At 37.6% G+C, this 16415-nt stretch overlaps 1 protein-coding gene across 2 annotated transcripts in view; it reads right to left on the bottom strand.

The window, feature by feature from the left end:
- Positions 1-7913: 7913 nt before the first annotated feature.
- Positions 7914-16415, bottom strand: part of LOC128699886 (5'-3' exoribonuclease pacman) — a 134751-nt gene continuing 126249 nt past the window's right edge. Inside the window, exon 19 of one of the 2 annotated variants that reach the window (XM_053792704.2) lies at positions 7914-8078. In XM_053792704.2, the coding sequence (XP_053648679.1) occupies positions 8061-8078 (18 nt within the window). In that variant the 3' untranslated portion in view covers positions 7914-8060. Of the gene's footprint in view, positions 8079-15022; positions 16403-16415 lie in introns of those variants that run through there. The other variant, XM_053792703.2, reaches the window with a different exon arrangement.

Below are 16415 nucleotides of genomic sequence, written 5' to 3'. Positions count from 1 at the left end.
CAGAAGCATGGTCAAAGATGTGCAGAGGTCGGATGTATTAAAGGAGTCAGGCAGAACCACGATACCAGGAGATCGATGCAAAAGAGATAATAAGTACAAGGATCAAAATGGGTGGGAATACCCATATTTAAAACATGGAGGGGAAGAGAAGTGAGAAAAACTTCCAACTGAGTACCGCAAGAGTCACAGTGTGACCCCCCCACCTTCCAAGCCCAAGGATATGGTGAGCATTAAAATCGCCAAGTAACAGAAGGGGTGGCGGTAAGGAAGAAACCAGAAATGGAACATCTGGGATAGATAATGCCCGAGAGGGAGAGAGATACAAAGAACAGATTGTATGCCACTTATTTAAATGGATGCAGGCTGCAATATAATGCAGCAAAGAGCTGAAGGTATGGAATATTGGTGTGTATAAGAAGTGCAGTTTCATTAAAGGTTCCATTGGGAAAAGGATCTGATGATTATAATAAAACATAGCTCAAGATGGGATGGATAACAGTGGAGCATAATTTGGGTTCTTGTAAACAAACACAAACTGGGGAAAACTGGGAGAGCAACACCTGCAGCTCAACCCAGATATTCCACTGTAAATAAGCCATGATTTGTGAGGAGAATACAAGAAATCAGAAGGTAGAGGTATCTACGGACTAGAAGGATTAGAGAAGTCCACATGTGGGGGCAGCGGAAAACGAACAAGCAGCAAAGGGTTGGAACACTGCGAAGAAAGGAGTTGTGCAGATAGAGAAGAGTGAAGAGGAACAGCAGGAGGCAGATCGGTGTCCATCAATGGTTTAGTCTCCGCAATATAGTCGGAGATAGCTTCAATTGTTTCAGAGGACAAGGACGTTGTATGTGGGATGATATGGGAGATAGGAACAAGGTGAGTAAAGATCAGGGTGATGACAGAATTTACCAAAGTAGGGGGAGATGAAAGGTTAGAGGGAACTTGAGAAGCTTGGGAGGGGACAGAGGAAGAAGAAACTTGGGAGGGGACAGGAGAAGAAGGTACTGTACGAGGAGAAGGATGCACCTCCATACTCGTAACAGAGCTATGAAGAGGTAAAGAACCAGGTACAGAGACTGGAAAGGAAAAATGTCCAGGTAGAATAAGTGAAGGAAAGGTTAAAGGAGATTTCAACAATGGGTATTTTTTGGACTTCGCAGGAGAGGGGTGATGGGTAGGTGTTGTGCGAGGTATTGTAGACATAGAAAGTTGTGAGCGAGAAGATGAAGAGGTGTAAACAGGAGGAGGTGACGAGGTAGGAACCTCGGAGGCCAAGACTGCAAAAGAATTAGAGACGGGTGACTGGAAGTTGGGACCCCAGAGGTTGGGGGCCACGTAGTAACTCGAGAATAAGAAATACGGGGAAGTCTCCCCTGGAGGTGTAGATGAGAGACTGCCATGGCATAAGGAAAGCCTTCTGACTCTTTGAAACAATGGATTTCTCACTCATTTAAGTAAACTTGACAATGACGAGAATAAGGCAAGAGGGAGGTAGACAACAAGAAGTACTGGCATAGTTGTTGGCACCACCAACTGGGCATTCAGCCATGGACCTGCAATATTTCACTGGATGTTCAAAACACCAGCAATTTCTACATTGTTGTGGTGCAGGGATCACCTTTTGAACTTGTAAATGGTGTCCCGTGATATAAACCAATGACGGACGCTCATGGCAGTCAAAAGTTAAGCGAGCTACATTGCAGGGGTAGCGTTTCCACCCGTGGGCAGGTAGTACATACGTGTCTACTTTAAGGATCGGGAGGTCTTGAAGCTCAAGCTGTTCCAGAATGTCATCACCACATGTCTGGAAATCATGTTGGATAATGGTATGAAGTAGAATGACAGTACCACTACAAGAATTGAGAGAATGCTGCTTTGCAATTATTACAGGAATAGCATCTATGGTAGTAAGGAGGAAAAGATTGCGAGCTTGGCTAGCATTCTGTACTGTGACAATGTGTGCACCGCTCTTGAGAGCATGAAACGACATATCTCAACCAACATGGCAGAGGAGCGCCTTGCTGATACTATGATCAGAAAGATAGTAAGAAGAAGTCGGTTGCAGAGTAAAAAAACTTAGTCCATTGCATATTTTGAAACACAGCGTGTAAAGTTAGTGAGTGTCGTGCCGGTCTTTTCTGGACAGAGTGAGAAGGAAGTGAAGTAGTATTATCAGTTAATAGTCTTGGTCATTTAGGTGTGGTCCAATGTGGGATGGGAGGGAGATCCGAAAATCGTTGCACCATAGAGGGAGAAGTCAGAAGCATTGTCAAAGAAGTGCTGAGATCAGGCATATCAAAGGAGTCAGGCAAAACCCTGGTACCTGGAGCAGGTGATGAAATGGCACCAACAGAAGGTACAGGGGCATCAGAAATGTCTGAAAAGTGGTCAAATAATGAGGTAGGGTCGGAACAGGATGTGGTAGCAGAAAGGGACCAAGGAGGAGCTGGTTCATGGATTGCTTTTTAGAAAAAAAAAAGAAAAAATTGAATAAAATAAGGGGGGAACATGGAGGGATAGCTCCTAGGAAGAATGAAAGGGCCATAAATCCTCCTCTGCACCCAAATGGACCTCAGCACCGCAAGTAGTGCAGATGCGGCATGAAACCCATGCCATACCCTACCCTTCATGCCAGTAAACCAGCAATCTGGGATAGCACCCTCACATCTACCGAGCCACCTCAGTGGACAAGAGAGAGGATGACTGGATACTCACCACAAAGCATGCCTCCTTCAGCCACCATCCCCTGGAATCCGAAAGACAGCTTCCAGAGATACACCCGTCACTTGAAAGATACCCAAAGCCAGATTCCACGGCAAACTACTACACCACCATGGACTTTAATGAAATGGGATGGACCACGGCACCCTTCCCCTATCTAGGAACCAGAGAGCCTGTAGGGAGAATCCCAAAGGCTGAAAACAGGAAGGGGAGAGGGGAGGTGTGGGGAGACGAGGAGGAAAGGTAAAGGGGGGAAGGGGAGGATGAGATAGGGAATGGGGCAAGGTGGGGTGGGGGTCAATTAGGTTCGGTCTGAGGAAGAAGACCAAAAGGTCCAATTCCTCAGACCAAGAGCCTCTTTGCCTCATCAAGGAGTCCCTCTTGAAGAGACTAGGAGGAATTAAAAGGCTGTAAATACCCCTCCGTGTCCAAGTGGACCTCACTACAACTAGCAGTGCAGATGCAGCATGGAACTCGTGCCATATCCTACCCTTCATGCCAGTAAACCAGCAATCCAGGATTGCAACCTCACATCTACTGAGCCACCTCACTGGACATAAAAGAGGGCAGTCGGATACCCTCCACAAGGCATTTGTTAAAATCATTTCTTAAAACCAATTTCAAGTATAAAAGATTAATAGGAGAGTAAAACTTGGCATATTATCAGTAATAATATACATGCCACCTTTAAACTATTTGATGTGCCATTAATTTCACTCCCATGGCTGTTGCTTGAGACAAAATACAACATACTCAATAAATCCAACATGTGCCATATTACCTTAATATCCAATTAACAATACTGTATCTGCTTTTCCTAAGTATTACCACAGTGGAGTTCACATTTCTGTAACCTGTAATTTCTCAATTTTCCTCAATGGTTTTATTTATCATGTACGGTTTTCTTGTTAACTGAAAAATTAAACACATTCCTCACTCCAGGAACTGAAATCAGTTTCTTTACTTCTAACATGAATACTGAAAAATAATACTGTACTATTCAAAATCATGTTTTATTATACACACTATTAACATGCTTCATCAAGAAATATGATCAGCCTTTTTCACTGATCTAAAAAAATAATCTGACCAAAGAGTGAGGACTAGATATCAATAAATGAGTGTCAAGTGTACCATGAACATACACAATAAAATATACATTCTACCATTTTTAATAGGTACTGTACACAAATAGTGTAATACTGTCATAAAAAACCTAGTTCTCTGGGAAAATTTTATAATAGGGAAATATTAAATATGAAGCAAAAATATTATGCCTAATTATCTCTATCTGTTATACATATATTAGATAGAAAATTAGTTCTCTAGGTTAAAAGTGACATGGCAGTATGTATCTGTTTCAGGTGCAAATTGATCACAGGACGGAAATTCTTCCATTTAATCCATTTCTTAATAAATGTTCTTACAAAAGGTGAGTGAAAATGTTTGATACTTTTAATACAGTTATATCAAGGAAGTGTAAATCAGAGTAACTTAAATAGATACTGTTCATCATAATGTACCTGGTTATTTGACTGTTAGTAAACACACAGTATAATACAAACAAAGATCTTTGTACATCTTTTTTTACTGTCAAAAACATTCAAACTAATAATAATTATAAAGAACATTAATTTATATTCTTCAATGCATTATCACAGTTATATTTTCCTTAAATTCATCTGTTACATCCCTATATGCTCTGAATTATGTGATTCCTCTAAACCATATTATACACATCTTAGGACGTGATACTAAATTTTTCAAGGGGTGGGCTGATAAGCCAATGTTCATGGAAAGCTTTAGCCAAATGATCAAAAGTTTCATTATGTAGATCTGCATATGACTAAGCCCTGATTAGCAGGAGATTACTCATTTTTTATGACAAACAAAATTATCCTTTCCTTATAAAATACATTGAAGTAACTTGTCACTACACATTTGGAACCTACATAGCACTTGCTCCAATTTCCATACTGTCTCCACTTCCTCAAATAGCACAACTCTTGCTACATGTACCTGTATATGGCATTTCTCCATGTGATTAATTTACATGACGAAATTATCTAACCTAACATAATTCTGTAATCTGGCTAGTACAGAAGTGTAATAAATATAAAAACTGTTGAAAATTTAGTATGCTGTATAAGTAACTCACAGAAAATGAAGAAGTCTCCTGCAAACAAACCTGTTCTCCTGGCTTCAAAGTGCACATATTATCAATCATACCACAAATGGGTCAAGATACTGAAAGCAGTTTTCATACTGGTGCCTCTCCTAACATGAGCCATAATCCTTTTCATTTCTATCTAAAACAAATATCACACTGTTGCGAATACATAATTCTGAAAATCAATCAAGAATTCCTGCAGGATTAAACCCAGTCCTCCTGTTTGCAAGACATGCACACTACTGATCATAACCTGAATAGGTTATGATCAGTAGTTTATCCCACCAATTGTGGTGGGATAAAATTGGTACACCAAACAATATTTTACAAAATGCCCCCTATTTAAGTGTACTCATAGTATATTCAATAATCTACATTTTATTTATTTCAATATAGTTGCCTGCATGGTGTGATCGGCAGTATGTGCAGCTTCTAACCAGGAGGACTGGGCCTGATAGTACATTATTTCTTGATTTTCAGATATGAACATGTTTCTAACTTGTGTGTGAAGTCAGGTAGGTTTAACTTACCATAAGAGCTGCTCAGCTTTTAGTTTTATTTTAAAAAACCCAAAGGCAGATTACATGATGTCTCATCTAACATAAGCTATCATCAGGTTTTAGCCGTTAATAAGCCTAGTGTGTTATGGATGTTAGATATATCTACTATGACAGAAAATATCTGTTACATTTGTGCCAGTTGAAAACGAATTATGGGCAACTAACACAATTTCTGACAAATGGTATTAAATTACAATCACTTGAATGCAGCCAAATTTAGCTATACTGCATTGCCTCCATTTCTTAGGGCAGATGATTTGTACTGCATATCTTGAAATTCAAAAACCCTAAGACAATTTTTCATTAAGTGAAACTATCTTAGTTATGCCTTCTTTAATTACATATGAGTACAGTGTGGGAACTGCAAAATTGGAGCTATACGAGCATTCATTTGATCTCACCTTCATATCTCATCGGTCACAACAAAGAAGTGCTGCTTTCAGGAAGAGTAACTCATGAGCTTCAATACTCTAAAGTAATAAATAGTGAATATCAACATGAAAAGAAAAGCATTCTAAGGCAGCACAGAAGATCTCAGCTACACAAATACCAATCTATGCACTGAGAAAAGGCATAATGAATACAAGGTGTTGCTGGATAGAAAGGGCAAACTCAACCTTTAAACTTTAATAAAAAATACTCTAAATACCATTTATGGAAATATTTTTTAACCCAATAGCCATCTCCCATCAAGGTAGGATGACCCAGAGAAAATAGTCACCATCATTTATTCACTATCACCCTCAGCTCACCCTCTGGCTGCAACATCTCCACCCCTCCTGCAGAGGGCAGGCACTGCCCTCCTGCCCCTGGGATTCAAGTCCAGCTAACCAGTTTTGATGAATCCCTTCATAAATGTAACTTTGCTCACACTACAACAACACATACATTATAAACTACTAGTCTCCATTCATTCCTGCTTAACATACTTGCACAAGCCTGCTGGATACTCAAACCCCTAAAGCTCAGCCTCTTTTACCTCCCTCCAACTGTTCCTGGGATGATCCCTTCCCCTCCTACCTTCCACGCCATAATTATACAACCTTTTTTTGACATCCATTCCTTACCATCCTTTCTACATGCTCAAACCACCTTAACCCTACACATAAATATTCAAATACATAAATAAATCTTTCAACAAATCAGCCATATCCCTCCAAGGCAGGGAGGCCCAAAAAGAAAAACGAAAGTTTCTCTTTTTAAATTTTGTAATGTATACAGGAGAAGTGGTTACTAGCCCCTTGCTCCTGGCATTTTAGTTGCCTCTTACGACATGAATGGAAATATATAAATAAATATATGCATCATTTTCAACACACTGACTGTCTCCCACCAAGGCAGAGTGAACTGAAAAAGAAACACTGCCACCATAATTCACTCAATCACTGTCTTGCCAGAGGCATGCCAATAACATAGTTCAGATACCCCTCCAAACTACAAATATCCCCACCCATCCTTCAGAGTGTAGGTACTTTAATTCCCACTATAAAACTCAAGTCTGGCTAATAGGGTTCCCCAAGTCTTTTCAATAAATAAATAATATACATACAGCACTCGAAGGCTGTTCGAGTGCAGATCCGTTTGAGTATCAAACAAGTTCTTCCCTACCTCAATTAAAGGCTCCCCATTTTCATTTACCCCTGGCACCCCAAATTTACCTACTACTCCCTCCACAACATTTTTGCCCACTTTAGCATTGAAATCCCCAACCACCATTACTCTCACACTTGGTTCAAAACTCCCCACGCATTCACTCAACATTTCCCAAAATCTCTCTCTCCTCTACACTTCTCTCTTCTCCAGGTGCATATACGCTTACTATAACCCACTATTCACATCCAGTCTTTATTTTACTCCACATAATCCTTGAATTAATATATTTATAGTCCCTCTTTTCCTGCCATAACTTATCCTTCAACATTATTGCTACTCCTTCTTTAGCTCTAACTCTATTTGAAACCCCTGACCTAATCCCATTTATTCCTCTCCACTGAAACTCTCCCACCCCCTTCAGATTTGTTTCACTTAAAGCCAGGATATCCAGCTTCTTCTCATTCATAACATCCACAATCATCTTTTTATCATTTGCACAACATTCCTATTATTTTATTTTAATGAATGTTTTACCAAAGTTCAGATGTTGTGTTTGCCTTACTATATGCAATGGTTCATGTGGGCAGATACAAAAATAACAAAACAAGAAATATTACAAATATATTTATATTACATTTAATTACAGTGGACCCTTGAATTTCATCATCCCTTTTCTTTATGTAAAACTATAGTTATTATCTATAAAATGTATTTTTTTTTTATATATTTTTGGGTGTCTGGAATGGATTAATTGGATTCACATTATTTCTTATGGGAAATATTAACAAAAAATACATTTTATAGAGAATAACTATAGTTTTACATACAGAAAAGGGATGATGAAATTCGAGGATCCACTGTATATGAAACTGAATTCAAGCTTAAAATCTGTTAATCTATAACTTATAATTTAATGGAAAAACATAAGAACACTAATTTTCCTAGCTTGAAGCAAGTGAAGCAAATGAATCCTTTTGTATGTTGCAATAGAGATGCATTATCAGTTCCAGCATCAGTGACTCAGTTGTACCTATGGCAGATAATTAGGCATACATTAGTTCTTCAATGCATCACAACTGCTTGTTTGTTTTCCAGTAGTCTATTCCAAATTGCTGATATATACCGTATTTTACAGTGAACAAGACACTCTGGTGCAAGTACACTCCCCAAATCTGTCTAAATTTGGAAAAAAAAAAAGGTATCCGTGATAATAACGTTAATAAAGTTAGGTTAAGCCTGAGGCATTATACTATATTAACCCTTTGACTTTCGCAGCCCCCCTTCTGAAACTTTCATTCTATATCGATAAATTTTTTGGGAAAAAAAAAAAAAAATTCTTATGAAAGGATAGAGAATCTTTTCCCGATGGCAATGACACCAAAAGTACGAAATTTGGTATAAAACTCACGGAATTACGCTCCCGCGAAGTTAGAGGTCTGGGTGACATAAACGCATTGGCGATTTTGCTGACTTTGAGCCCTGTTTTTGGCCAATTCCGTTGTTCCAGTTGACGAAACTAGTAGCTATTTCTTTAGAACTCCATTTTTTCTATCAGTTGAGTACAAGAAACTTCCCATTTACCGATTTGAACTACCCAATAAAGTGGTCAGAAATTGGCAATTTGGCCAATTTCACGCAAATTAAAAAAGATGCCAATTTCAAAATAGAGTCCAGAATAAACAATGTAGACACTCTTGGCACTAAAATAACATATCCTCTGTTCATTAGTCACATCTCTAGGCCCCTCTTGTATTACTATTGCTTTCTATTTTGATTTTTTATTCATACAAAAAAATACAAAATTTACTGTTATGCAGACTACTGTATTATTGTAAAAATGGAATAAATAATATCAGTGCACTAGTGAAAGAATATTAGATTCCCCAGTTGACGTGTATTGGACGTGTGGTGTGATTTGCTTACTCCTGAACACTGGTAAAAATCGAACATTCATGCTACTTTGAGCTCAATTTCAAGGTCATTTTCATCGTGAAAGTAATCAAAATCATCTCTATTTCTGTAATATGTTTTCCATTTTATCACCGGAGACCATGAAAACGAGAATACAACGATAAATATTATACGAAAATACACCTCCAAGTTGGCATCTTAATCCAAAAAAATGGTCTTTTTTTTTCTCATTACACACTGCGTGCTGTAGGATTTTTTTTTATGTGGTGCACACTGACCACACAGACCCATTCTCTCACATGTGGGCCTACCAGCTTTCTCCTGCTTGATTTGAAGCTGCTAGAATTTACGCATATAAATATGTCAGAAACAGTGGTGCGTAAGCCGTACATATACGACCGAAACAAAGTGTTAAAACAGATGTTGATGGTTTATTCTATGATTACTTATCACTGATGCAGCTGACTGGCAGGTTTGACAGTCAGTTGCATCAGCTAAAATGCACAACATTTACATGAAACATCACTAAAACACATGCCAGTATCTGCTAAATCCTAAATCTCAGCTTAACCCTTTCAAGGTACAGACCCCCACTCTGAAACATGTCAACAGGGTCCAAAAATTCCCCCCCCCCCCCCAAAAAAAAAAAAAAAAAAAATTCTCTGAAATGGAACAGAATTCTTTTTCTGAAGGTAATAAAGCAAAAAAGTACAAAATTGGGTGAAAAATTGGCAAAACTATGCAATCACGAATTTTACTCTGTCAGTAATATTCATGCATCGGTGATTCTGCCCACTTTGCGTCCTATTTTATACCAATTACACTGTTCAGTCGACCAAATTCTTCGCTACTTCACTAGCTTGCCTTCCACTTTATTGACTTAGCACAAGAAACCACCCAATCAACTACAGCCTCTCCTCATGGAGTTCCGTTCCTATGACCACGTTGTTAAAGGAATTCGTTGCTAAGTGAGAAGCATACTAGTAAATGGTAGTATGTCTGTGTCAATCATCTTTGTTATTGTTTTAATGTCAAGTTTGCACCATTTATAACATTTCTAGCATATTTTTAAATGTTAATACAGTAGTGTACTGAATATTGAAATAAACAGAATAGAGGAAACCAGATCTAATATACAATATTTGGTTATAAATACTGGTCAGAGTCTGTCGTAAGTCCGAGGCGTCAGTAAATGAGCACGTCACTAAGTGAGGAGAGGCTGTATTTCAACTACCTAATAAAGTCATCAGATATTGGTAATTTAGCCAATTTTACACAATTTTCAAAATATTCCAATTGCAAAACAGGGTCCAGAATAAACAATGCAGACATTCATGGCACTTAAATAACATTTCCTCTGTTCATCAGTTACATTCCCAGGCTTCATATATGAATTTCTTTTTGATTTTTTATTCATGCAAAGAATTTGAATTCACACCAAAAAAATAGAAAATTTACCGTTACGCAATAATTGTACAAATAATACTGTATTAGTACATTTGTGAACACACATTACACCCACCAGTTGATGAGTGCTGTTTACTTTTGAACAGTGGCAAAAATCGAACGTCTGCTATTTTGAGCTCAATTTCAAGCTATTTTCAGTCCTAAAAGCAATCAAAATCATCTCTATTTCTGTAATACGTATATCTTTCATTCTCTCAAGTGACACCAAGAAATCAAGACTACAACCATAAAAACCATGTGAAAATACACTGCAGTTGAAGATTTGTGGGACACTATCACTCACGTACAATATATAAACTGGACCTGACTGGCCATGTTCTCTTTCTACTCACTGTCTTGATGCGTGTAAGTGGATGTGGCTATGGCTAGGACTACATATTGATTTGTGATGGTTTTTTCATGTGTTTTAAAAATATTTCATGTTTATAAGTTCATTGATTTTACTATTTAATCAGAATATGTTTGTACTGAAACATGACTAAACTAAACCTACAGTTTGCAAATGGCGGCTTTTGTGGTAACTACCATATACTGCAATTTTACTTTTACTTTTTATATCTGATAATGATCCCTTAATATCAGGATCATTTGAGGTGAGTCAACATCATATTAGTTCATCTGACTCCACTGCCTGGTATATCTTAGCCTACCACTGCTAAGTGCCAACAAATTTTTACAATTTTGTTATTTATTCACTATTTTATACAAAATCAATCAATCAAGTTTATTCTCTATAAGGATTACAATGCAGGGTTTACAGATTCTGAATACAGTGGACCCCCAGTTCGCTATGCTATCGGTATCCAATAAATCCAGTATCCGATGCATTATATCGCAAAAAATTTGCCTTGGTTCCCGTTACAAAACCCGGTATGCGATGCGATTCATACAAGACGTGTCCATGTGTGGCCTGAACTGCCCCGTGTGTGAGTGCCAGTGTTTACAAGCCAGCCAGTGTGCATGCATCTAAGGATACATTAAGTACATTCCATATTATCCACATTATCACCGTTTTTGGTGCTTGTTTTTGCAAAATAAGTCACCATGGCCCCCAAAGAAAGCTTCTAGTGCTAACCCTTCGAGACCAAGGGTGCTAATGACCACTGAAATGAAGAAAAAGATAATTGCGAAGTACGAAAGTGGAGTGAGTGTGTCGGAGCTGGCCAAGTTGTATAGTATAGTTGTGTTGTATAGAGGGGGATTCCCCTTCTAAACAATACGTTCAACACTCTTCCCTCCTCCCATCCCATCAATCATCACCAGATCTTCATTAAAGGTAAGTGTCAATTATTCTATTGTTATTGTAATTATTCTATTGTATTAAACTTAATATTTCATGTGGTAAAAGTTTTTTTTTCATACTTTTGGGTGTCTTGCATGGATTAATTTGATTTCCATTATTTCTTATGGGGAAAATTGATTCGCTTTCCGATAATTTTGGTTTACGATGAGCTCTCGGGAATGGATTAATATCGCAAACCAGGGGTCCACTGTATTGTGTGGTTTACATGTTTTAAAATACTAATTACAGAGGGGGCCACTAGGACACCTAGCATGGCTAGGCATTTCGGGCAGACTTAGATTAGTTCTTAACTTTAAATTATTACAGATTATGGTATTAAGGCTAAGTGACTACATTATTGTTTGTGAGTTTAGCAATGTGAATGCTTTTGTTTTGGCACAATACATAGTGTCTATATTGGAGTATCATAGGAAAACTTATGACTAGTTAGGATTCATTATTTTAAGATTAAGATTCGTATTTCTGTGTTATAGTCAATGGGTGAGTGTAAGTGTGAAATACCAGGTGGTTTACAAGTAGTTAGTTGTCGGGGTGGATCAGGGAGATAAGATGTTTTCTAACTGTAGTTTTGAAAGTGATGAATGTGTCTGCAGTTCTAGAGTTTTCAGGTAGGGTGTTCCAGATTTTAGGCCCTTTGACACACATTGAATTTTTGTAAAGGTTTAGTCGGACACGGGGAAATTCATAGAGATGTTTGTGTCTGGTGTTATGCCTGTGGGTCCTGTCACAACTATCAAGAAAGCATTTTAGGTCAAGGTTAATATTGGAATTTAAGGTCCTGTAGATGTAGATTGCACAGTAGTAAGTGTGGATGTTCTGAACAGGGAGTAAGTTTAGATCTATGAAGAGAGAGGGGGGGGAGGGAGGTGTTGCCAGGGATGGGATTTAGTGATTATTCTGCTAGTTTACACAATTCATTACTGGGTCATATACAGGAGCTTAGATTACTGTTTAGTATCAAAAACCTTCTCTAGGCTTAGGTTGAGGCCTCTGAGCAATGTACATGTGACTTGGACCTGCCTAGCATGGGCCAGTAGGCCTGTTGCAGTGTTTATTCTTATGTTCTTATGTAACCTTCAGCCTCCAAGATGCTGGGTAACTTTTCAAGACTTATTTGGGTAAAGAAATAGCGTCTTTGATGCTGTAAAATACGGCATATAATGTGAGCACCTTCACTTAACACAATCATTTTCAGCACCAGAGCTGAATATTTCATGGTTAAGTACATATGCACACTAGTATGTTAGTCCATCAGCAAATGAATCAATTAGAAACAGAATCTCACCATATTGCAAAAATTGCAAATTATGTAAGGATTACTGGTATTAGTTACCTTGCAACTGCAAGCCCATAACCATACCAGTTACTGGTATGGCCCCTAGTATGCCTACACAATGAGTTACCCAGAATTGTCAATGCTATAATCTGAAAAAGTAAGCAAGAGTTAGTCACACCTTTTTTTTTGGAAATATTAGGCCAGATGTAACTAGTCTGAACAGTGTACAGTTCAGACATAAGATTACTGAAAAATCTAAAGGCAGCATTTTTATATATATATATTGTAAAGGTTAAATTTTATGAGAAAAAAATGCTGCCTTTAGATTATATATATATATATATATATATATATATATATATATATATATATATATATATATATATATATATATATATATATATATATATATATTCGTTGGCACTAATTATACAAATGATGCATCATCCCTTGTAACAAAATTGCAGTTGTCACTGAGGCACAAGCACAACTTATCATACTATCAACACATCTTTGTTATTACTGCAAATAAAATTAACATTTGACGAACATTTATTTAAGCGTTTATAACTTATGCACTCTGCCTCGGTGGGATATGGCCAGTATGTTGAAAAAAAAATTATTCAGGCATATTTTTTGTAATAAATGCAAATGTCCCCAACACAACCGGTTGCAGTAACATCTCTAGATGCAAATATCACCGCACAAAAATATACACACAACTGCTTACTCAAAGTAATTTTGGGGACAAGATCTATATATTAACTGGATTAACATTCTAGATATAAAACATAACTTCACGATTTCTTTTTATTAATGCTTTAGTCTCATTGTGGAGTTTCCTATTATTCTATTTAATAGAAGGTGTCCTAACTTAAGATAACAAATAGTACAGCATATTGTCTTAATAAAAAAAAAAAAAAAAAAAAAAAAATTTACAGCAGTTTAGCTCCAGTAATTTTTTCAAGATATTATTAAAAAAAATATAAAAAATATTATATCTATCTTGCACAAAAACTTATTAACAATAACTCAGCACTGAAGATTCTTCAGAATCAGGATCATTAAAATAACTTTTCTTTGCCTTCAAAATGTATCATTATATATTTCTGTAGAAAGAAAAACCATTTGACTTAGACGCCTGCAAAATTTAGTTTTCAGTATAACAATGCTAATTAATTTACCAATTAATCAACATATCCATCAGGATGAAATGGTACACTGAATTACTCAAATTCAGTTCATCTTTCTATTCAGTCATCATTTGTTTTTCCATCTTCAGCTAAAGACCCTGGTGTACAGTCCAACACAAACACTCACATTCAATTATTTTTCCAAGATAGAAATCTATTCCTAAATACAAACCTTTTAAAATTTTTAATTACAGCCAATTCGAGGGATACAAATTTTGAGGTTAACCACAATAAAACTTTGTAGATGAATGGTTCAAAGAACCGACATGTTGTTAAATTAGATACATGTGCAACTCTTGGGTATCTTTATTGAAGAAACGTTTCGCCACACAGTGGCTTCATCAGTCCATACATAGGAGAAACTTGAAGAATAGGAGGAGAATGAGGTAATCAGTCCCTCAACCTTGAGTCGATGTGGTCAGTCCATCAATCTTGATGGAATGACCACATCTTCAAGTTTCTCCTATGTATGGACTGATGAAGCCACTGTGTGGTGAAACGTTTCCTCAATAAAGATACCCAAGAGTTGCACATGTATCTAATTTAACATAATAAAACTTTGCAAAGCATATCATATATAACAGAAAACAAAATAAAAAAATTGTTCAAAAAATAAAATGAACTCTTAGCATGTACATCAGTATTCAGTTGTCAGATGAAAATAACGTCCAAGACACCAAAAGTTTCAAACACAAGAGAGCTATGTTCACAGACAAGCACACACTATTCACCACCTGTTACAGTATATAGCAATAGTTCATGCATTTCTCTGTGAAAACAGTTACAGGTTAAACCATACCATGGGCGGGGATAGAACCCGCTGTTCAATTGCAGGTTCTATCCCCACCCATTGTATGGTTTGTTTGCAATCATGTCGTTACGATTTCGTGAGTCAGTTATAGGTTGCAAACCGAGGCATTAGGAGTCATGTATTTGGTGAACAATTACAGGCTGATGCATTACTAATTCTTTCCCAGTGGCTGATCAAATTTAACTGCCAATCTGTTACGAGCTTGACGCTTTGGTTTTTTTGTTGTTCCTTCCAATTTATTATTCTGCTGAGATTGCTGCTGATACTGTGGATGTTGAGTTGAATTGTGCTGCTGATACTGTGGGTTATTAGGTGAACTGTACTCTTGGTAAGTTTGTTGAGATGAATTGTGTTGCTGATAAATTTGGTGCTGATACTGTTGCTGACAGTGATTCTCATCAAGAAGTTGCTCCTGCTGCTGAGAATAACTTAAATTTGTACTCAAGTCTTGTTTTCCATTATGATTATCAAGATCGCCGAATCTAGGTTTTCGTGGGGTTTGATTTCGAATCACTTGTGTTGGTACAAAGGCAGATTTTGAAGGTGAACCTGGTTTCTGGTTCCTTGCACTGTGTTGTGTTAAAGGATATACATGTGGATCAGCATTTAATGCAGATATAACATTAACCTCACATTGTTCACCGATTGGTTTAGACTGGGGATTATGGCTTATGTGCAACTGGCTTATGCCCACAGCACCCTTGAAGATATCTTGCACTGATACTTCCACTCTGCTGGGGGTGGATTCCTGACTTGATGTGGAATGAGGTGGTAAACTTGCTCCCTTTGTTTGATGTGTGGAAGCACATTTAGTCTCACCAGATATATTGAGCAACTGTGAAAGCATCTGACTCTGCATTGGTCGCAAGTCAACATTCTCTGCATCTAGACGCTGTACTTGTGACCAGATATTCTGATACAGCTGCATTCCTTGAGGTTCCTTAGAGGACATGGCTCTGCCTCGCCCATGTCCAGGTGGTGCCTGACCATGTCCTTTCTGCCACTGGCTACCCAGAGACTTACCAGGAAGAGCTTCGGTGCCTGTAGCAGGCCGAGAAGGATAAATCACTGTGTTACTCTCGCTGTCCACAACTTTGCTGAAATACATGGGGCTGATTAACCCATTTTTGTCTCCTGTACACAGTATATGTCTTTCTCCAACCCTAAAAAACTTCATGCCATCTGACATTGCTTTTCTCACATCCAGAAAAATATACAGTTGATATGCTCTTGATCCTGTCATATCTCGTGGAATAGAGGAATAGCAAGGAATGAGGTTACGCCCTGATGCCTTTCCAAGTCCCTGTTGGAGGATTTTGTTCCATGATGCATAATAGGTGCCATGAACTATGAATTGCACTTCATTAGCAGACTTCAGCAGGATCATTTTATCCTGAAAGCAAAGT

Source organism: Cherax quadricarinatus, chromosome 81 (assembly GCF_038502225.1).
Source record: "Cherax quadricarinatus isolate ZL_2023a chromosome 81, ASM3850222v1, whole genome shotgun sequence".
Classification (NCBI taxonomy): Eukaryota; Metazoa; Arthropoda; class Malacostraca; order Decapoda; family Parastacidae; genus Cherax; species Cherax quadricarinatus.
This window is presented reverse-complemented; position numbering and strand designations above follow the sequence as displayed.